Raw genomic sequence first — 22,431 nt, forward strand, 5'->3', positions numbered from 1 at the left:
GAATACACACTGAGAGACATGCTTCAGTGCTGGTGCCCTATAAAGGGCTGTACACAGTTATAAACCTAAAGCTGTTCATTGATTAACCCCTTCACTACTATCACTACTCTATAGTTAAATCGTTAATTAGCTTAATTGATGTCTCATAGTGTGACAGTTAGAGTGGGTGCTGCAGTGCTGCTGAGCGAAGGGCTGTACACACAGTGATAAGCTGTTCAGTGATTAACCCCTTCACTATCACTACACTATAGTTAAATCGTTCATTAGCTTGATTGATGTCAAAGTGTGACATTTAGAGTGTGTGCTGCAGTGCTGTTGCAGCTGCTATATGTGTGTGTGTGTGTGTTGTGCACACACCAGGCCAGCTGCTGCCTGCCACATGCAAACACGTGTAAAGTGCAAACACGTGCAAAGTGCCATGTGCAAACATGTGCAAAGTGCAAAGTGCCACGTGCAAAGTGCCACGTGCAAGTACGTGCAAAGTGCCACGTGCAGACATGTGCCAAGTGCAAAGTGCCACATGCAAACACGTGCAAAGTGTCACGTGCAAACACATGCAAAGTGCCATGTGCAAAGTGCCAAGTGCAAAGTGCCACGTGCAAAGTGACACATGCAAACACGTGCAAAGTGCCCTGTGCAAAGTGCATACACGTGCAAAGTGCAAACACATGCAAAGTGCCACGTGCCACTTTGTATGTGGCACTTTGCACTTTGCACGTGTTTGCATGTGGCACTTTGCACGTGTTTGCACGTGGCAGTTTGCACTTTGCACACCACGTGCAAAGTGCAAAGTGCCACGTGCAAACACGTGCAAAGTGCAAAGTGCCACATTGCACTTGGCACTTTGCATGTGGCACTTTGCACGTGTTTGCACGTCGCACGTGGCACTTTGCACTTTGCACGTGTATGCACATGGCACTTTGCACTTTGCACGTGTTTGCCCGTGGCACTTTGCACTTTGCACGTGTATGCACATGGCACTTTGCACGAGTTTGCATGTGGCACTTTGCAACGGCACTTTGCACGTGTTTACACGTGGCACTTTGCACGTGGCACTTTGCACTTTGCTCGTGTTTGCACTTTGCACGTGGCATTTTGCACTTTGCACGTGGCACTTTGCACTTTGCATGTGTTTGCATGTGGGATTTTGCACTTTGCACGTGTTTGCACGTGGCACTTTGCACTTTGCACGTGTTTGCACTTTCGACGTGTTTGCACTTTGCAGTTGGCACTTAGCACGTGGCACTTTGCACGTTTTTGCACTTTGTACGTGTTTGCACTTTGCACTTAGCACGTGGCACTTTGCACTTTGCACGTGGCACTTTGCACATGGAACTTTGCACTTTGCATTTTGGACTTTGGACACAATGTGGGCTGCACGACCGCTGTCTGGAACCTAGTCCGGATGTTAATTGACAGCCATTTTTTTGGGGGGGGCGGGGATTTTAAGTCCCCAGATCATCAATTAGGGTTCCCCTTTGCAAAATAATGATGATACATGCCTCATTGGCCCTAAAAACCCTTTTTAAAGCAATGTAAAGGGCACTTCCGTTTTTTCTATCCAGATATCCAAATCTGGCCCGGATACCCCGGATACTGGGGTCCGACCCGGATACGGATTGGAAAATTTTTGATCCAGATATCCGACCCGGATCAGATAGAGGGGTATCCGGATCCGAATTAGTTCCAGATAGTGAAAAATGGTATCCGAGCAGCACTGCGCTCCGCTCTCCGCAACCGTCCTGGGCTCCCTGCACAGTACAGAGGACGACCTCGAGCTCATCCTTACTGCACCTTCGCGAAGAGTCGCTGTCAATCATGGCCACGTTGTCCGCAGTGCACTACGCATTCATAGTAGTCCTGCGGCGCACTAAGCCAACGCAGTAGTTCTGCGCCTGTGCAGTGCGCCATGGACAACGTGGCCATGATTGACAGCGGCACTTCTTGCAGGCGCAGTACTCCACTGTGCAGGGAGCCCAGGAGAGAGCGGAGAGTTCGGCGTGGGACAATCGGCTGCAAGGGGCTGGAGAAACCTCCAGGTGAGTAACGCTGATTTTTTATTTTTAGCCTGATGATTCCTTTAAAGACAGCGTGGGGGGGGGGGGGGGAAAGGTCTACATGCCCATGCACTATAGATGCATCAAGTTTAGTATTTTTTCCCCCTGATTTTTGACCTCTACACCTTGGTGTGTCTTATAGTCCGAAGTGTATTATAGTCTAAAAAATATGATACTTTTACTTGTTGCTAAGTTAAAAGACATTGGTTATCAATGTATGAATATTGATGAAAGCACACTTGACAGCAGACTCTGCCATGGGGAATACATGCTGACTACAGTGGCACAGAGGAGTTACATAATGAACTGTGCAGCCATTGGGAACATTCAGGGGAGAAAGTACAGGACCTTTAACTCAGAAAGAACAAACTTTTTGGTTAGTCATTTTCCAACTTGATTTGACAAACAGATTACACATCTGGTAAATAAATGTCCTTAGTGCTAAAATTAAAAGTAATACCACTTTTATTGCTTGCAATCTATAGCAAAAATCACAGACCTTAAACTAATAATGATATTAGCACCAGTCCCCTTTAAAACCACAAATCACCTCCATGAATACAAACACATGCAACCACACATGCAATCTCACTGCAGTGAGTTGAAAGGGCAAAACATTGTTAGAATGTATGGGATCCCAGAAAAAGTTAAAGTAAACTTCACTGTGAAAAATATTGCTGTGAAAAAAATTGAATCTCCTGATTAGAAGGAATCATGAGACCATCAAATATATGCAAATCTGTAATTTGCAAATGCAATGCACAATAGATGTATTCTAATGTTCAATTCCTTGAAAATAAATGTGATGCCAATAATTGGATGCACTGGAGCGTAGATATTGGTACACTGGTATAATCACAGAGGCATTTACATTACCCTCTGCTGTCTGGTGAAAGTGTCTGCAGCCACCACCACCTCAATCCACCGCTAGTGTGCCCAGTGACAAAGCGGGGATAAGCTGTAAGCCACAAGCGGTGTGGGATGCTGGAATAGCAGGTTGGATCCTTAAGGCTTCTTTACCACTAAGACGTTGCATTAGGTGACACGTTAAGGTCGCATAACATGCCCCTAACGCAACGCCTGGTGGTGTTGGAGCAGGAGGCTACCAAGAGCCGCGGTAAAAGCAGCTCTTGGTGCGCCTGCTCTGTCGGATGCGCTGCGGAGACCATGTGAGTGGAGCTCTCCGCATCACATGGTCCCGCCAGCCAATCAGCGGCCGCTCCTGGAAGTAAAAACTGCAAGTGCAGTGAATATAAAGTAGCCATGTGCCTGGCTAAGTAGCGGCCTCTCCCGCCTCCTCTCCGCCCACAAAATGAAAAAAAAAAAAACATACTGAGCATGTGCAAACAGTCTAACGCGGCTTAAGCCGCTAGAACGCACAGTATGCTGAACTTCAAACATATGTGCAGCGTTACTGTGTAACGCAACGTGGGCACTGTGAACAGCCCATTGATTTTTCATTGCTGTGCGGTGGAGTAATGTCCCACGTGCGCCTGTAACCTCCCACTGTGAAAGCAGCCTAACAGCCTCTTCCACCCCCACAGCTGTCAGACAGGAGTTCTGTGCTGCAAGCTGGTTTAGGATATCCTGCAGTGATTACACATGCAATTATTTGGCCACTGGCTGCTGACAGTGAAATATGAAATGCATGCATATTACCTAGTAACTAAGGAAGATAAGCAGCCATTTCTAAATTTGGGAGAAGGACATTGTAGGCAAGGATGCTCATCCGGATTCCGGATATCAGGGTAACCCGGATATCCGACCATTTTTACGCTATCCGGCCGGATTCCAGATAGTTAGGCCCAAATCTGGATAGCTGTCTGCGGATAGTTTGACGCATGACCCGGATATCCGCGGATATCCACGGATATCCGGATCCGAAATACTGTAACTAAGGTGATGACGTCCTGGAGCCCATCAGAGGGCTCCCAGCAGAAGCCATAGCAACCAATCACAGAGGGGAACCCTGGCCAGCCCCACCTGACCTCATTGAGCCAATCAGAGGCCTCCCAGCCTAAGCTCTGGCACCCAATCACAGAAAGGAACACTGGCCAGCACCCCTTGAATAATAAGGAGGGCTGCCATGACGAGACAGATCGTTCTGGCTTGCTGAATGCTTCCTGAGACACATGCTCCAGTGCTGGTGGCCTGCAAAGGGCTGTACACACTACACAGTTATAAACCTAAAACTGTTCATTGATTAACCCCTTCACTACTCTATAGTAATCGTTAATTAGCTTGATTGATGTCTCATAGTGTGACAGTTAGAGTGTGTGCTACACAGCTGCAGTGCTGCTGGGCCAAGGGCTGTACACAGTGATAAGCTCAGTGATTAACCCCTTCACTATCACTACACTATTGTTAAATAATTAATGTGTTAGTGTGCACTAGTGTCTTCTCCTCTGCTGTCTGACTGTCACTCGGTACTTGCCACATGTCTTGTGGCACTTGGCACAAGTCACGTGGCACTTGGCAAGTGCCACGTGACACTTGACAAGTGCCACGTGACACATGCCAAGTGCCAAGTGACACTTGGCAAGTGCCACGTACCACGTGACATGTGCCACGTGCCAAGTGCCACGTGATACGTGCCAAGTGCCACGTGACACTTGGCAAGTGCCATGTGACAAGTGGCAAGTGCCACGTGACACTTGGCATGTGGCAAGTGCCATGTGACACTTGGCAACTGCCAAATGCCATGTGACACTTGGCAAGTGCCACGTGCCAGTCCGGCATGCTCCTGGCACACGTTACACCTGCTGCTGCTGCATTGCCCTGCTCCTGCAGCCTGTGCAGCTCCCACTGCCAGGCCAGTGTGCCACAGGCCACTGATACCACCTATATTTAACCCAAAACACAATTGCTGCATAATTTTTTGGAGGTGTCTTGGCTGAAAACTGTCATGTCCCAGTTGTGCGGTTGGACCTTGGACACAATGTGGGCTGCACGACCGCTGTCTGGAACCTAGGCCTAATGTTAATTGACAGTCATTTTATTTGGGGGGGGGGGGGGGGATTTGAAGTCCCCACATCATGCAAAATAATGATGATATATGCCTCATTTACCCTAAAAACCCTTTTTAAAGCTCTTTAAAGGGCACTTACGGTTTTTCTATCCAGATATCCGAATAGGTCGGATATCCGCGGATAATGCATCCAGATATCCGCGTTCACGTGGATATCTAAAAGGCGAGATTCGGATATCCGAACCGGATCTGGATATCTGGGTATCCGGATCTGGATCAATTTGGATTTTAAAAAGCACTATCCGAGCATCCCTGATTGTAGGTCTACTCTAGGACAGGGCTTTTCAATCCTGTCCTCAAGTACCACCAACAGTGCATGTTTTGTGGAAATCCACAGAGGCGGTTAATCAGCTCTGCTGAGACACTAATTACCTCACCTGTGCATGTTTGTGGTTTTCTGCAAAACATGCACTGTTGGTGGTACTTGAGGACAGGCTTGAAAAGCCCTGCTCTAGGAGACACTCTTATACAACTTTTATGGAACCCATGTACATACATAATCATACACCTTTTCCTGCAGGTTGTGTAGCGTCTCAAGTATTAAACACAGCAAATGGATTATTGGGAGGATCTGTTACTTTTTATGAGTCCATTTCAAGTCAAGACAATCCAATAATATCATGGAGTTTTAATAGCGTTGCAGCAGTGGCACAATGGAAAGATGGAAATACTGAATGTTTTGATCAATATAAAGGAAGATGCACAATGTTTATGAATGGAACTCTGAGACTGGACAGCCTAACAGGCGCTGATGTTGGACCTTATAGTATGACTGTACAGCGTCCTCCAGCATTTATTCCTATAATAACTTCGAACTATGTGCTCAGTGTCCACCGTAAGTAACACCTTTATATTCTATAATGCAGGGGAATGAGCAGCACAAACCAAATAGTATGCAATTTTTTGCTATGTATGCATATAGCAATGGAGATGCCCAATCTCTGCATGAAAAAAACATATATCGTAAATACAAAGGGCTGCAGCACTCAACAGGAAAAAACAGCAGGGAGGCTCTTGGTCATGCTTTACAGCATTAGTACAAGTGATTAAGCTCAGTGACTGTGCCAAAGTGCCTCCAATATGGTGAGTCCTACTCTAACCAGGCTAGTTGTTTGTTCATCTTTTTAATGGGACCAATGCCAAAAGCCCAAAAGTCAACTAAATAGGAGTGAAAAGGAAATTAAAAACACCTCACCTTCCCACTAGCTACTGACTAATAGTTACTGACTAAACTCTCTGAATATATATAATCTGCTTACTTATATGAGTTCAGTCAGTAGCTACACTAGCGTCGTGACGGGGGTGCGGGGGGTGCAACCCACACCAGGTGTGGTGACCCCAACCACCCTAGAGGGGGTGCGCTGTAATGGGGGGGGCGCAGCCGTGGGGAGGGCAGCCCGACCTCTCCCTCCCTTCCTCTCCCAGGGCTGCCCTCCGTGCTGTTTAGCTAACAGGAAGCAGCGTGTATATCAGCGTATGCAGAAAGAGAGGAGAAGACCAGCGGCGACTGAGCAGCGATTGGAACCAGGTAGGTGAGTAGTTTAGTACAGGCTTCCCTGCGCATTGCTCTCTGCAGTCTGGAGGGGGGAGCACGGAGGGCAGCCCTGGAAGAGGAAGGGAGGGAGAGGTCGGGCTGCCCTCCCCACGGCTGCGGCTCTCCCCTCCATTAGGGGGGGGGGACACCTACCTAATACTGGGGGGCAGCTACCTATCTAACCAATACTGGGGGGCAGCTACCTATCTAACCTACACTGGGGGAACCTACCTAATCTAACCTATACTGGGGGGCAGCTACCTATCTAACCTATACTGGGGGAACCTACCTAATCTAATCTATACTGGGGGGCACCTACCTATCTAACCTTTGCTGGGGGGCACCTACCTAATTTAACCTATACTGGGGCACCTACCTAATTTAACCTATACTGGGGGGCAGGGCCGGCCTTAGGTTTCACAGCGCCCTGAGCGTAACCAGATTTTGGTGCCCCCCTCCCCCATCCTCTTCTCGCGTACACACACCACACACACACTACACACTACACACCACACACACACCACACACACCGCACACCACACACCACACACACACACACACACACACACACACACACACACACACACACACACACACACACACACACACACACACACACACACACACACACACTTTTACAAGTTTCCAAAAATGCTTACCAAAACCACTCAACTCACAAATTGCTGGCAAGGGGATAAAAGCTTTAAAAAAATGCCCAATGCAAACGCACCTGGAACGCAATGTGAACGAGGCCTAACTGCATGTTTTTTAAAGGAAAGCCAAGGCTTTCTAACTACAAGCATTTATACTTACCTGGGTCTTTTCTCCTGCCCTCTGTAGGCTGCGAGCTCCCTCAAATCCTCCTGGTCCTTTCCGCTTCTTCCCTGTCCAGCCTGGTAGTTTGGGATTACTGCGCATGCACAGCGAAGCGGAACTAAGCCTAATTGCAGCTTTAATCAGGCCAGATGGGAGGAACGGACGAGCCCAGGAGGACAACAAGGAAGCCCCAGGTAAGTATAAATGCTTGTACTTAGAAAGTTTTCGTTAAAGGGAAACTTAAGTGAAAGAAAAAAAAAAGGATTTCAACCTACCTGGGGCTTCTTTCAGCCCCCTGGACACATACTGTGCCCACGACATCCTGCTAACCCCCTCTGGCCAGCAGCAGTAACCCCCGCAAAGCTGGTCTGTCGCCGCCAGTCGGTGGCTACTGCGCATGTGTGGCCCTAAGCTGTATGCACCCTGGTCGCACTACCGCCGGCAGAAGCACTCTGTGCAGTATGTGAAAATTGCTACTGTGCATGCGCAGAACGCTTCTGATAGTGGGAGTGCGACCAGGGTGCACGCGGTCGCACATGCGCAGTACCTTGCAACTGGCCAACTTCGTAGGGATTGACGGTGCTTGCCACAGGGGATCAGGAGGATGTCGTGGCCACAGTAAGAGTCTAGTGGGCTGGAAGGAACCCCAGGTAAGTTAAAATCTTTAATCTATTTTTCTTAAGCTATTCGGCAGTAAAATGAAAAAAAAAGTTTTACTCACCTGGGGCTTCATCCAGCTCCTAGAACAGTGTAAGGTCCCACGCTGCCGTTCCGCTGTCAGCCAGGCTCTGGTCTCCCCTCCAGTAAATGATGCCCTGCGGCCAGGATTGAGATTGAGATTGCGGGCGCAATGTTTGTCTCTCATCATCGATTGCGCAAAATAGTCGCCAGTCACGGGGGGGGGGGGGGGGTGAAAATCACTGCAAATCACTACACAAACAGACCCTTCCCACCAATAAGCCCACACTGAAAACACATACATACTCTTCTCTCCCTCCCCTCCCCCCTCCAAAAAAAACCCCTCACCTCCCCCCCAAAAAACCCACTTCACTAACATACACACTTACTCTTCCTCCCCTCACTACAGCCAAATCACCTACACATGCAGACCCTTCCCTCCCCAATAAACCTACTCCAGTAACACACACTGACCCATCCTCCCCCCCACCCCCTATAAAGGTCACATCATCAATTCCCCAGTGCTAGACATTTATAAAGAAATTAAAAGGAAAAAAAATCACCTCAGACCTCTGTTGTATGTGCAACACACTCTGGCAGTCTGGCTGGAGCCGTAGCACATTGTTGAGGAGCCTGATCCAGTCTGCCGAACCGAGGGAGAAGGTGGCAGCAGCATAAGCTGCTCTTTTCATGCCTACACTCCATGGTCTCCCCGATTGCCGTGCTGGCTCTGTTCTCTTCTCCCCACCTCTTCCCTGCTCACATGGCAGGGCAGGCACTGTCAGGGGCTGCGGTATGACTATGAAGAAAGAGGCTGAGCGAGGACTGGGGAAGCAGGCAGCGGTATGAACGTGCCGCCGCCGAGTCAAACATGAGCTTCCTCCAATGACTTTGCACGCTGCATGCATCTGACGTGCAATGCGCGCTGCGTGCAGGAGGAGAAAGTGATCGATTGCGCTGAGAGGGGCCGGGTGGGGGTTTAAGTGAGGGTGCGCTCCCTGGTTTGCTGTACATACAGGGGAGCTGTATGTACGTACAGCCGCCGGCCGCTGCAGCAGTGAGCACAAATGAACAAAATGCGGCCAGGGCGGAGGGAGCGCAGCGCCCCCCTGGAAGCTGGCGGACCGGCGCCCTGAGCGATCGCTCCGGTCGCTCAGGTCAAAGGCCGGCCATGCTGGGGGGCACCTACCTAATCTAAACTATACTGGGCAGCAGCTACCTATCTAACCTATCCTGGGGGCAGCTACCTATCTAACCTATACTGGGGGCACCTACCTAATCTAATCTATACTGGGGGGCAGCTACCTATCTAACCTTTGCTGGGGGGCACCTACCTAATCTAACCTATACTGGGTGGCAGCTACCTAACCTATCTAACCTACACTGGAGGCACCTACCAATCTAACCTATACTGGGGGCAGCTACCTGTAATCTATACTGGGGCACCTACCTATCTAACCTGTATTGGGGGCACCTACCTACCTACCTAGCTAGCCTATACTGGTGGTGGCAATTATACTGGCTACCTATATTGGAGGCACCTACCTAACTAACCTATACTGGGGGCACCTACCTATCTAACCTATGCTTCGGGAAACTATTCTGGCTACCTATATTAGCCCACTGCCTTACTATTACAGTTACCCCCACCCATGTGATGTCATGTCCACACCCTAGCTACACCACTGAGTAGCTACTGTATTTTTCAGACTATAAGATGCTCCTGACCATAAGACATTCCTAAGTTTTGAGGACAAAAACGGGAAAAAAATAAGCTAAAGCTGGTACATCCATGGTGCAGGGGCTTTCTCTCCCACCATTCATTGTGTCCCCCTTGTACCTCTTGTGTCCCCATGTCCTCCTTTGTTTCCCATTTTTCTGCCATGTTCCCCTCAATGTGTAATCTGTCCCCCTTGCGTCGGCCTCTGTACCCCATATGTCCGCCTCTGTCCCCCTTGTGACCAGTGTGACCACCTCTATGCCTCTTGTCTCCACCTCTATCCCTCCTGTGTCCTACTCTGTCCCTCTTGTGTCTGCCTCTGTACCCCATGCTTCCTCCTCTGCCGCTGTACCCCATGCTTCCTCCTCTTTCACCATGTAACTGCCTCTGTCCCCCTTGTGTCATCTTCTGTCCCTCATACATCCTCCTCTACCCTTCTTGTGTCCTCCTCTGTCCCCCTTTTGTTTGCCTCTGTCTCCTATGCATCCTCCTCTGTCTCCCATGCATCTTCCTCTGTTCTCCATGTGTCCGCCTCTGCTTACCATGTGTCCTTTTCTGTCCCCATGGGTCCTCCTCTATCCCTCTTGTACCCTCCTCTGTCTCCCTTGTGTCCTCCTCTATCTCTCCTGTATCCTCCTCTGTCCCTCTTTTTCTGCTGTTATGGTTTGGAGTTATTACATACTTTAGGAGCACTGGCCCTTTGATAGCCATTGCCATTCAGTTGCATGCTGGGGGTTCTTTTTATCTATAATATATTCCTCCTCTTCCCTTTATTTCCCTGCTTAGCTGCTTATCAGAAACACCCTCTGATCACTTGTGTTTACAAGCAAGGCTGAGGTGACTCAGCGATTGGTGGAGTAAATAAAAAAAAATGACAGTGCAGTTTCTAGTATATACCTCAGTGGGAGTTTCTGAAGACTCTGGGAGGAGGGCAGCTAATGAATACACAGTGAGCAAGAGAAGGGAGGGGGAAAACCAAGAGTCAGGCCTGGTGCACACCAAAACCCGCTAGCAGATCCGCAAAATGCTAGCAGATTTTTATTTTTTATTTTTCTGTAGCATTTCACCTAGCATTTTGCTGATTTGGGAAACGTTTTTGGTGTAGTAGATTTCATATATTGTTACAGTAAAGCTGTTACTGAACAGCTTCTGTAACAAAAACGCCTGCAAAACCGCTCTGAACTGCCGTTTTTCAGAGCGGTTTGCGTTTTTCCTATACTTAACATTGGAGGCAGAAACGCCTCCGCAATCCAAAAAATGCCTCACCCCGGGAGTATGCGTTTCAGCAAAATGCCTCCCGCTCTGGTGTGAACCACCCCATTGAGATACATTGACCAAGCGTATCCGCAGCCGCAAGCGGCTGCAAAAACGTCAAAAAACCCGCTCGGTGTGCCCCAGCCCTCAGGGAGGATATGATGTCTTTGTTAGCTTAGATGGCCACTGCCTAGAATAGGATTTTCTGCTTTTCCTTTATAAAATTCACAGAAATCATTACGTGGATAGCACAATACATCTGTTATGTAAGTAGAAGTAGTATTTATCTACTTATATACGTGTTTTTTATTTCTAGGTTAGCATGGGTGTCGCTTGTTCTTTAATGGGGAGATGGGTTGTGCAGTTGTCGCTACCTAATGCTAAGAGTTTCTCAGGGAAATAAATTCCAATCGGGTGAAGAAGTAAAGACCATAAAACCTCTTTTTGCTGGGGAAGCTGAGGCCAGTTGGTCTTGGGATGTGTGCTGATTTAAATGCAAAGCTACAGATTTACAGTATGAGCAATAATTTAAAGTCTTTATAATCTAACTAATATTATAAATGCAAAAGTTTGGATGTTTGGGTGTTTGTTACTCAATCACGCAACAATGGCTGAACGGATTTGAATGAAATTTGGCACACACATAGTACATTACCTGGAATAACATATAGGATACATTTTATCACCATAACCAAAAAGTGGGAGGAGACAAATACAAATTTCGCTGGGGAAAATGTAAACTGCAGCTATTCTTACATTGTTAATGGCAGGGTCCTCAAACTTTACACAGTTGGTCACTGGGATTAATATAGATAGAAAAGTGGGTGGAGCCTAAAAAAGCCAATAAAAATTCACCTATTGATTTTCAAGGGAATTATTTAATTGCTGCCATTCTGACACTGTAAAACCTGCTACAGTTGGCCATTGGGTGACTGGGGTTCAAATTCAGAAAAAGGGGGTGGAGCCACAAACAGCCAATCAGATTTGTTTCATTTCAATGCAATGTATTGATGCCAAAGACTGCAAAGCTCACAAACTTGATCATTGAGTAATTGAGTAATTGAGTGTTAGGAATAGAAAAAGTGGGTGCAGCCAACATCAGCTAAATACATACCCGGGCAACTCCGGGTCATCAGTGGGCAAAGACAAATACAAATTTAACTTAGAAAATGTAAACTGCAGCCATTCTTACACTGTTTATGGCAGGGTTCTCAAACTTTGCATAGTTGGTCCCTGGGATTAATATTCAGAAAAGTGGGTGGAGCCTGCAAAAGCCAAAATATTTAATTGCTGCCATTCTTCCACTGTTAATGGCACAAGCCTTAAACCTGTTACAATTGGTCATTGGGTGACTGGGGTTCAAATTCAGAAAAGGGGGTGGAGCCACAGCTAATCAGATTTGTTTCATTTCAGTACAAATTATTGATGCAAAAAAACGCAAAGCTCACAAACTAGGTCATTGAGTAATTGAGTAATTGTGTGTTAGGGTTAGAAAAAGTGGGCAGCGCCAACACCTACCAAGCCAAATACATACTCAGGCAACACCAGGTCATCAGCTAGTTAAGATATATTTTGAATTTACATATAATGTATTTTCATATCTGCAATATTGTTCTCTATACTGTGTTTCCAATGTTATTTATCTGATACAGTCAGTAATATGTAGTTGTTTAACATCCCATTATTCCGTTTCAGCTCCTCTCAGTGCCCCTGTCCTCAGTAGTAATTCCACTAACAATAATAAACTTGTCAGTGGTACCTATGTATCTCTCCACTGTGATGGGGGTGGCCAGTCTATAACTCGTTACATCTTTTACCAAGGCGGGAAGGATATTTGTTCTGAGCCTCATGTGACCTGCAGGGAATCCAGCCTCTACTTCCTGCCAATCACAGCGAGTGACAGTGGGAACTACACCTGTGTCATCCAGAACCCTGTCACCTCCAACACCAGCAACGGCCTGCAGCTGACTGTATCAGGTGAGTCTCAATAATGCTTCTTCCACCAGTTGTTGAGTGTTAAAAATTCTCGGGTAAATAATTCTAATGAGTAAGGAGAAAAATAAAGATTTCTTCACTTTCTTCACTATTTCTTGCAGATGAAAGGGCTTGATTCACAAAGCAGTGCTACGTGTTAACACACTTGTGAAAAGCCCTGTATCACACCTAAACTCAGTTTCGGCGTGATACAAATCACCCCTCGTGCAAAGTCCCGCGCGCAAAGTGCGGGTGCGCGCGTAACCTCGCATCACGGTGCGGCGTTTTTGCGCATTGCGCGTGCAAAACTTTGCATGCGGGACTTTGCGCGCGGGGTGATTTTAGAAAATGGTGCCAGCCTACTCAGCAGCCTATTCAGCACCCTGCTTATCGCGCCCAAAGGTGCTAAGTAGGTTAGCACGGCTTTGTGAATCAAGCTTCAAGTCTTTTATTTCTTTTTATGTCTTTTAAGGTACCTTTAGCAGCTCTCTGTCCACTCTTCTCTGGCTACCAGGAAGCCAAACCTGGTACAAGAAAGGGTTTCACTTCCACAAGCCTCATGGAGGCTTGCCCATTTATTCGACCAAAATGATTGAATGCAGTAAAATTTGAAAATAATCTTTTTTTCGATCAAGAAAAAACTAATGATTATTCAGTTTTTTCAATAAAAACCTCATCGGACATGTTCGAAAAATGTTGGTGATTTGTAAAATTACAGTAATGTTTTGTAGGTTGTATAAGAAAACACTTAGATAAACCAACTTTTTCTTCATATTTGATCTTTTTTTTCCTCAGATTTTCAGAAAAATCGAGCGTTTTGTATATGGTATCTTGAAAAGAATTTTGCAATAATATTCAATTAAATGCAATAATTTGATTGACTTTTTCTGATAAAAAAAAAGAACAACTTGTACTGTGTATGGGCACCATAAGGCAAAGCTTTTCGTTACTTTTGTTGTTATTCATCTTGTCAATTTCATTAGTTTTTCACTGCAATTTTACCATTACTAGCGCAGGGCGAGCACCGGTCGTTGACCCATTAGCACCACATGCGTCACCACGGTAACGTACAAGGTGCGTATGGATTAATGGCAGTTGTTCCCCTACACTACTAACGATAAAATTGCCATGCACTCCCCCGTGTGTCAGAAACTTTACCATCATTTAGTGCATTACAATCAAAGACACATATAAAACATTTGCATACTTAGAAAATGAAAGAGTTAGTATTCAGAGTACATAGCCATAGTACAAGGAAGGCAAAAGCAGGAAGAGACAACTGATATTCTTTTGTAATTAGCATACATACATATCTGAAGGAAAGGAAACAGTTTTTCTGTTGTCATTTCACTATGTGTTTTCTGTGGCAGTCACACATTTCTCTTTGGTTTGGCAGCTCCAGTCTCTGATGTGAGGCTAACCAGTAATGCATCCGGATATCTCTGGCCAGGAATAAATTCATCATCTCTGACTTGCTCAGCTCGTGGCACAGATGTCAGCTACGCCTGGAGCCTGAAGGGGGCGCCACTACCCCAGGACCCCCGGTACCAGCTCACACAGGGTAACTCAATGCTTACAATCAGCCCTGTCTCTGCTAATGATGATGGACCTTTCACTTGTACAGCTTCAAACTGGATAAACAATGCAACAAGCAATAATCTAACCTTCAATCTGGCAGGTGAGCAAAATAAGAACCTTACTCAATTATTTATTTAGACTGGAGATTGTTGTTTTTAAAAAATTGCAGTTGTTTTTGTATAAAAATGGAGGTGTCATTGCTGGGAGTAATTAGAGCAGGTAATCAGACTGTACTGCAGCCAGTGGATCTCTAAGAGGTAGAGACCACTGACTGCGCTGCAAGATGGCCTCCTGAGGAGCAGGTGACCATAAACCTGTGCTTGCAGCTAATGAACACCTGAAGAGCAAGTGTCACGGACAGTACAGTAAAGCTGATCACCTAAGGGTTAGGTGACAGCCAGAAAGGTCAGACAAGCAAGGTCAGTAGCATTCAGACAGATAAGGTACAGAGAGGGAAGACTGATTCGGTATCCGGGTACAGGCAGTGTCGGCAACAGGATATCAGATAGGCAGAGGTACCGAATCAGTAAGCAGGAGAATAGTCAGGAAAGCCAGAGATCATAACAGGTAACAGTAATGTATCAATCCTAATATAGGTGTGAAGTCCTTGATTTCAACACCCAGGAACTAGTCTAACACATAAACAGTAGCAATGTAGCAATCTCCTAGTCTTAGGTGTGAAGTCCTTGGTTTCAACACCTGGGAACTAGACTAATGAATGGTACACAAGTCTCACAATACAATAGTGCAATAAGCTATCAACGGAATCTGACTAAGTGTGAATTCCCAGCTCCGGCTGGTTCTAACACACTGTAAGATCTGACTAGGGTCTGAGTGCTCACACGTAAGCATTCGCAACAGCAGACAACTTGCAACTGACATGCAAGTCCTATATATACCCAGAGCGCTCCACAGCGCCGCCCCAGTCACTCAGCCAATCCGGAGCATAGCTGGAGTCAGCTGATCGGCTTGATCAGCTGACTCCCCTTCTACTACTATAAAGGTCCTGTCGCATGGCGCGCGCGTAGCTCTCAAGCTGTGTGCACTAGAAGGACCAGGCGAACCAGCAGCATGTTGCTGTGCGGCAGAAGCCGCCTGCTGAAACGCGGAGATAGCCGCCATGCCGCTTGCCCATGTGGCGGCATCTCCGCTATTCCTTACACACGGCCTTTATTCTTTATAAAAACATTCCTTGAAAATGCTGGCCAGCCTTCCTGCTTACTTTCGCGACAGTTCCTCTTTCATGTAGTTTTCCACTATATATATATATATATATATATATATATATATATATATATATATATATATATATATATATATATATACATACACACACACACACACACACACACACATACACACACACACGTACACACACACACGCACACGCACACACACACACACACACGCTCACACACACACACACACACACACACACACACACACACACACACACACACACACACACACACACACACACACACACACACACACACACACACGCGCGCGCACACACACACACACACACACACACACACACACATACTCACACACACACACACACACACATACACACATACACACATACACACACACACACATATATATGAGGCAGACTGACTACTCAGGCACTCGGGCATGGACTGAAGGCCTGTTGTCAGTAGGGGGCCCACCCCAGGGAGGCAGCGCAGTAAAGGGGAAGCAGGGTACAGCGGCAGGGAAGGGGGGGCGTCTCCCCCCCCCCTTCTCTCACCTTGGGGCTCCCCCTTCCTCGCTCTGCCCTCCAGAATTCAGCGATGTGGCAGCGAGAGGCAAGGTAACGCTTCCAATCCAGGTGCGAGTGAGCTCCGTGCGGCGCTGCTGTTGTCTGGTCTGTGCACCTATAGGCCTAGCTACCTATCCTGGGGACACCTATACATGTGGATACTTATACTGGGGACACCTATAGACTTGGCTACCTATTCTGGAGACGCCTATAGACCTGGTTACTTCCACTGGGGATACCTATAGAGCTGGTTACCTATACTGAGGGCACCTACTTTTGGGGAACTGTTGCCAGATTGTATTTTTGGGGACCTGCTGCTGCCAGATTAAATGTATTTTGGGGAACCACTGCCAGATTATGTGTATATTGGGGAACCGCTGCTTCTAGATTGTGTATTTTGGGGGAACCACTGCTGCCAGATTAAATGTATTTTGGGTGATCCGCTGCCGCTGTATGCATATTTTTCCAAATTGTGTGTATGTTGGGGGAATAGCTACTGCCATATTATCTGTATTTTGGAGGAATCTCTGACAAATTACGTTTATTTTTGGTGAAATGCTGTCAGATTACATGTATTTTGGGGGGAAACACTATGGCGTTATGGCCACTGCTAAGGTCATGTATATTTGGCTCCACCCACACCCACATCATGTTGCATGACCACACCCATTTTTCAGCGTGCCGCACATAGCCCGCTGAACATAGCGCCGCACAGGGTTTCTTTCATTCCACATATCCTTTGTCAATTGTCAGTAAATTTTTATATCTTTGTCAGTGAATAACGTGAATGGTTGGCAAAACTGGTATGGGCCCACATAATCTCCTATTGCCGGGGTGCCCCATGAGCTGTCAGTCCACCCCTGTATATACATACATACATACAGTATGTATGAATGTACTGTATGTGTGTGTGTATATATGTATATATATAAAATTGCGCGTGTGTGTGTGTGTGTGTGTGTGTGTGTGTGTGTGCGTGCGTGCGTGCGTGCGTGCGTGCGTGCGTGCGTGTGTGTGTGTGTATGTGCCGCGATCACTCGAAAATGGCTTGACCGATTTGAACAAAACTTGGTATACAGATCCATTACTACCTGGGATGATAAGTTCTGGGGGTCTCGCAGCCCCCCTGCACACGTGGGCGGAGCTACAAACAGCAAATCAGATTTCAACCATTCAGGTCAATGGAAAAAATGTAAAAGGCTGCCATTCTCACAATAATCAAGCCACAGTCCCCACACTTGGCACAGGTGGTCACTTGGTGACCGAGGTTACGAATCCAGGAAAAGTGGGCGGAGCATAAAACAGCCAATCAAATTTCAGTCATTCATTTTAACCACTTGAGGACCGCCCCCAGCCGATGGGCGGCGGCAAAGTCCGGGCCCAAACGACCGCAATACGCCCATCGGCAGGGGCGGCTGCGGGAGTGGCTATGCGGCGATCGCGTCATTCGTGACGCGATCAGCCGCCGGGGACTCGCTCCGCCCACCGCTCGTAGTAACCCGCCGGCCGTTCGGAAGTGCCGGCGGGTTACTAGCACCCGGATCGCCGCTGCACGTATGTATAATAGGCTTTGTAATGTATACAAAGCCTATTATACTGGCTGCCTCCTGCCCTGGTGGTCCCAGTGTCCGAGGGACCACCAGGGCAAGCTGCAGCCACCCTAGTCTGCACCCAAGCACACTGATTTCCCCCCCCCCTGCCCCCTGATCGCCCACAGCACCCCTCAGACCCCCCCCTACCCACCCCCCAGACCACTGTTTGCACCCAGTCACCCCCTAATCACCCATCAATCACTCCCTGTCACTATCTGTCAACGCTATTTTTTTTTATCCCCCCCCCTGCCCACTGCCCCCTCCTGATCACCCCCCCCACCCCTCAGATTCTCCCCAGACCCCCCCCCCCAGACCCCCCCCCCCCGTGTACTGTATGCATCTATCCCCCCTGCTCACCTGTCAATCACCTGTCAATCACCTGCCAATCACCCGTCAATCACCCGTCAATCACCCCCTGTCACTGCTACCCATCAATCAGCCCCTAACCTGCCCCTTGCGGGCAATCTGATCACCCACCCACACCAATAGATCGCCCGCAGATCCGACATCAGATCACCTCCCAAGTGCAGTGTTTACATCTCTTCTCTCCTCTAAACACCCACTAATTATCCATCAATCACCCATCAATCACCCCCTATCACCACCTGTCACTGTTACCCATCAGATTAGACCCTAATCTACCCCTTGCAGGCACCCAATCACCCGCCCACACGCTCAGATTGCCCTCAGACCCCCCCTTATCAATTCGCCAGTGCAATATTTACATCTGTTATTCCCTGTAATAACCCACTGATCACCTGTCAATCACCTATCAATCACCCCCTGTCACTGCCACCCATCAATCACCCCCTGTCACTGCCACCAATCAATCAGCCCCTAACCTGCCCCTTGCGGGCAATATGATCACCCACCCACACCAATAGATCGCCCGCAGATCCGACATCAGATCACCTCCCAAGTGCAGTGTATACATCTCTTCTCTCCTCTAAACACCCACTAATTACCCATCAATCACCCCCTATCACCACCTGTCACTGTTACCCATCAGATTAGACCCTAATCTGCCCCTTGCGGGCACCCAATCACCCGCCCACACGCTCAGATTGCCCTCAGACCCCCCCTTATCAATTCGCCAGTGCAATATTTACATCTGTTATTCCCTGTAATAACCCACTGATCACCTGTCAATCACCTATCAATCACCCCCTGTCACTGCCACCCATCAATCACCCCCTGTCACTGCCACCAATCAATCAGCCCCTAACCTGCCCCTTGCGGGCAATCTGATCACCCACCCACACCAATAGATCGCCCGCAGATCCGACATCAGATCACCTCCCAAGTGCAGTGTATACATCTCTTCTCTCCTCTAAACACCCACTAATTACCCATCAATCACCCACTATCACCACCTGTCACTGTTACCCATCAGATTAGACCCTAATCTGCCCCTTGCGGGCACCCAATCACCCGCCCACACGCTCAGATTGCCCTCAGACCCCCCTTTATCAATTCGCCAGTGCAATATTTACATCTGTTATTCCCTGTAATAACCCACTGATCACCTGTCAATCACCTATCAATCACCCCCTGTCACTGCCACCCATCAATCACCCCCTGTCACTGCCACCCATCAATCAGCCCCTAACCTGCCCCTTGCGGGCAATCTGATCACCCACCCACACCAATAGATCGCCCGCAGATCCGAAATCAGATCACCTCCCAAGTGCAGTGTTTACATCTCTTCTCTCCTCTAAACACCCACTAATTACCCATCAATCACCCCCTATCACCACCTGTCACTGTTACACATCAGATTAGACCCTAATCTGCCCCTTGCGGGCACCCAATCACCCGCCCACACGCTCAGATTGCCCTCAGACCCCCCTTATCAGTTCGCCAGTGCAATATTTACATCTGTTATTCCCTGTAATAACCCACTGATCACCTGTCAATCACCTATCAATCACCCCCTGTCACTGCCACCCATCAATCACCCCCTGTCACTGCCACCGATCAATCAGCCCCTAACCTGCCCCTTGCGGGCAATCTGATCACCCACCCACATCAATAGATCGCCCGCAGATCCGACATCAGATTACCTCCCAAGTGCAGTGTTTACATCTCTTCTCTCCTCTAAACACCCACTAATTACCCATCAATCACCCCCTATCACCACCTGTCACGGTTACCCATCAGATTAGACCCTAATCTGCCCCTTGCGGGCACCCAATCACCCGCCCACACCTCAGAACGTCCTCAAACCCCAGCCCTGATCACCTTGCTAGTGCATTGCTTGCATCTATTTCCCCCATCTAATCACACCTTGAGACACCCATCAATCACCTCCTGTCACCCCCTAGCACACCTACCCATCAGATCAGGCCCTAATTTGCCCTGTGTGGGCTCCTGATCACTCGGCCAAACCCTCAGATCCCCCTCAGACCCCCTTCCGATCACCTCCCCAGTGCATTGATTGCATCTATTTTCCCCTCTAACCGCCCCCTGAGACACCCATCAATCACCTCCTGTCACCCCCCTAGCACTCCTATCCATCAGATCAGGCCCAAAACATCCTGTCTTCTAAGAGGCCACCCTGCTTATGACCGGTTCCACAAAATTTGCCCCCTCATAGACCACCTGTCATCAAAATTTGCAGATGCTTATACCCCTGAACAGTCATTTTGAGAAATTTGGTTTCCAGACTACTCACAGTTTTGGGCCCGTAAAATGCCAGGGCAGTATAGGAACCCCACAAGTGACCCCATTTTAGAAAGAAGACACCCCAAGGTATTCTGTTAGGTGTATGATGAGTTCATAGAAGATTTTATGTTTTGTCAAAAGTTAGCGGAAATTGGATTTTTATTGTTTTTCTCACAAAGTGTCATTTTTCACTAACTCGTGACAAAACATAAAATCTTCTATGAACTCACCATACCCCTAACGGAATACCTTGGGGTGTCTTCTTTCTAAAATGGGGTCACTTGTGGGGTTCCTATACTGCCCTGGCATTTTAGGGGCCCTAAACCGTGAGGAGTAGTCTAGAAAACAAATGCCTCAAAATGACCTGTGAATAGGACGTTGGGCCCCTTAGCGCACCTAGGCTGCAAAAAAGTGTCACACATGTGGTATCGCCATACTCAGCAGAAGTAGTATAATGTGTTTTGTGGTGTATTTTTACACATACCCATGCGGGGTGGGAGAAATCTCTCTGTAAATGGACAATTATGTGTAAAAAAAATCAATAATGTTTCATTTACAGAGATATTTCTCCCACCCAGCATGGTTATATGTAAAAATACACCACAAAACACATTATACTACTTCTTCTGAGTACGGCGATACCACATGTGTGACACTTTTTTGCAGCCTAAGGCCCGGTTCACACTTGCGGTTTTGCAAAAACCGCACCGGATGTCCGGACCGCACCGGAGCCGGATCGGACCTGAACCGTACGGTTCCTGTCCGGATCCGGTCCGGTTGCATACGGTTTCCGTGCGGTATGAACACGGTTGCGGTCCGGATCCGGATTCTTAAAGAGATAACAACCTGTATAAAAACAAAAAAAAATGTTGGGGTCTGGGAGGTCAGCAGAAGGGGGACCTGTGGAATCAGGCCCTCCGCTGTTTAGCACTCACCTCCACCTCCAACATGCTGCCAACATCTCCAGCTCGTGCTGCTCCACTCCAAAATGGTTGCCCATGTGTCCCCGATACAATATCGCCGCAACAATCCTCATAGGAAGTGGGGTAGAACATCCGGATTTTTTGCCAGTGTGTTGTGCGCTCTCCGGTTCTCATTGGTTTCCATTGGCCGGATGGTGCAGTCCGGCTCCGCCCCGGATACGGCTGCCGGAGGAGCCGGACCAAAAAATAGCGCATGTGGCTCCGGTCCGGACGAAACGGACACATGTGAACCCTGGCATAGACTTACATTGCTATGCCGTGCGTCCGTTTCGTCCGGTCAGCATGCGGTGCGGCTCCGGCACGGCTATTCCGGATAGCCACCGCTAATGTGAACCGGGCCTAACTGTGCTAAGGGGCCCAAAGTCCAATGAGTACCTTTAGGATTTCACAGGTCATTTTGAGACATTTGGGTTTAAGACTACTCCTCACGGTTTAGGGCCCCTAAAATGCCAGGGCAGTATAGGAACCCCACAAGTGACCCCATTTTAGAAAGAAGACACCCCAAGGTATTCTGTTAGGTGTATGATGAGTTCATAGAAGATTTTATTTTTTCACATGTGGTATCGCCATACTCAGCAGAAGTAGTATAATGTGTTTTGTGGTGTATTTTTACACATACCCATGCGGGGTGGGAGAAATCTCTCTGTAAATGGACAATTGTGTGTAAAAAAAATCAAACAATTGTCATTTACAGAGATATTTCTCCCACCCAGCATGGATATGTGTAAAAATACACCCCAAAACACATTATACTACTTCTCCTGAGTACAACGGTACCACATGTGTGG

The 22,431-nt window shown here is 47.8% G+C and overlaps 1 protein-coding gene across 1 annotated transcript in view; it reads left to right on the forward strand.

Moving 5' to 3' along the window:
* The first annotated feature begins 5,839 nt into the window (after window positions 1–5,839).
* The window catches only part of LOC137522898 (carcinoembryonic antigen-related cell adhesion molecule 1-like), a 78,164-nt gene continuing 61,572 nt past the window's right edge, over window positions 5,840–22,431 (forward strand). Inside the window, exons 1-3 of the mRNA XM_068243033.1 lie at window positions 5,840–5,920; window positions 12,783–13,064; window positions 14,458–14,739. Of these exons, the coding sequence (XP_068099134.1) occupies window positions 5,854–5,920; window positions 12,783–13,064; window positions 14,458–14,739 (631 nt within the window). The 5' untranslated portion in view covers window positions 5,840–5,853. The remainder of the gene's footprint in view (window positions 5,921–12,782; window positions 13,065–14,457; window positions 14,740–22,431) is intronic.

This window comes from Hyperolius riggenbachi, chromosome 6 (genome assembly GCF_040937935.1).
Source record: "Hyperolius riggenbachi isolate aHypRig1 chromosome 6, aHypRig1.pri, whole genome shotgun sequence".
NCBI lineage: Eukaryota > Metazoa > Chordata > Amphibia > Anura > Hyperoliidae > Hyperolius > Hyperolius riggenbachi.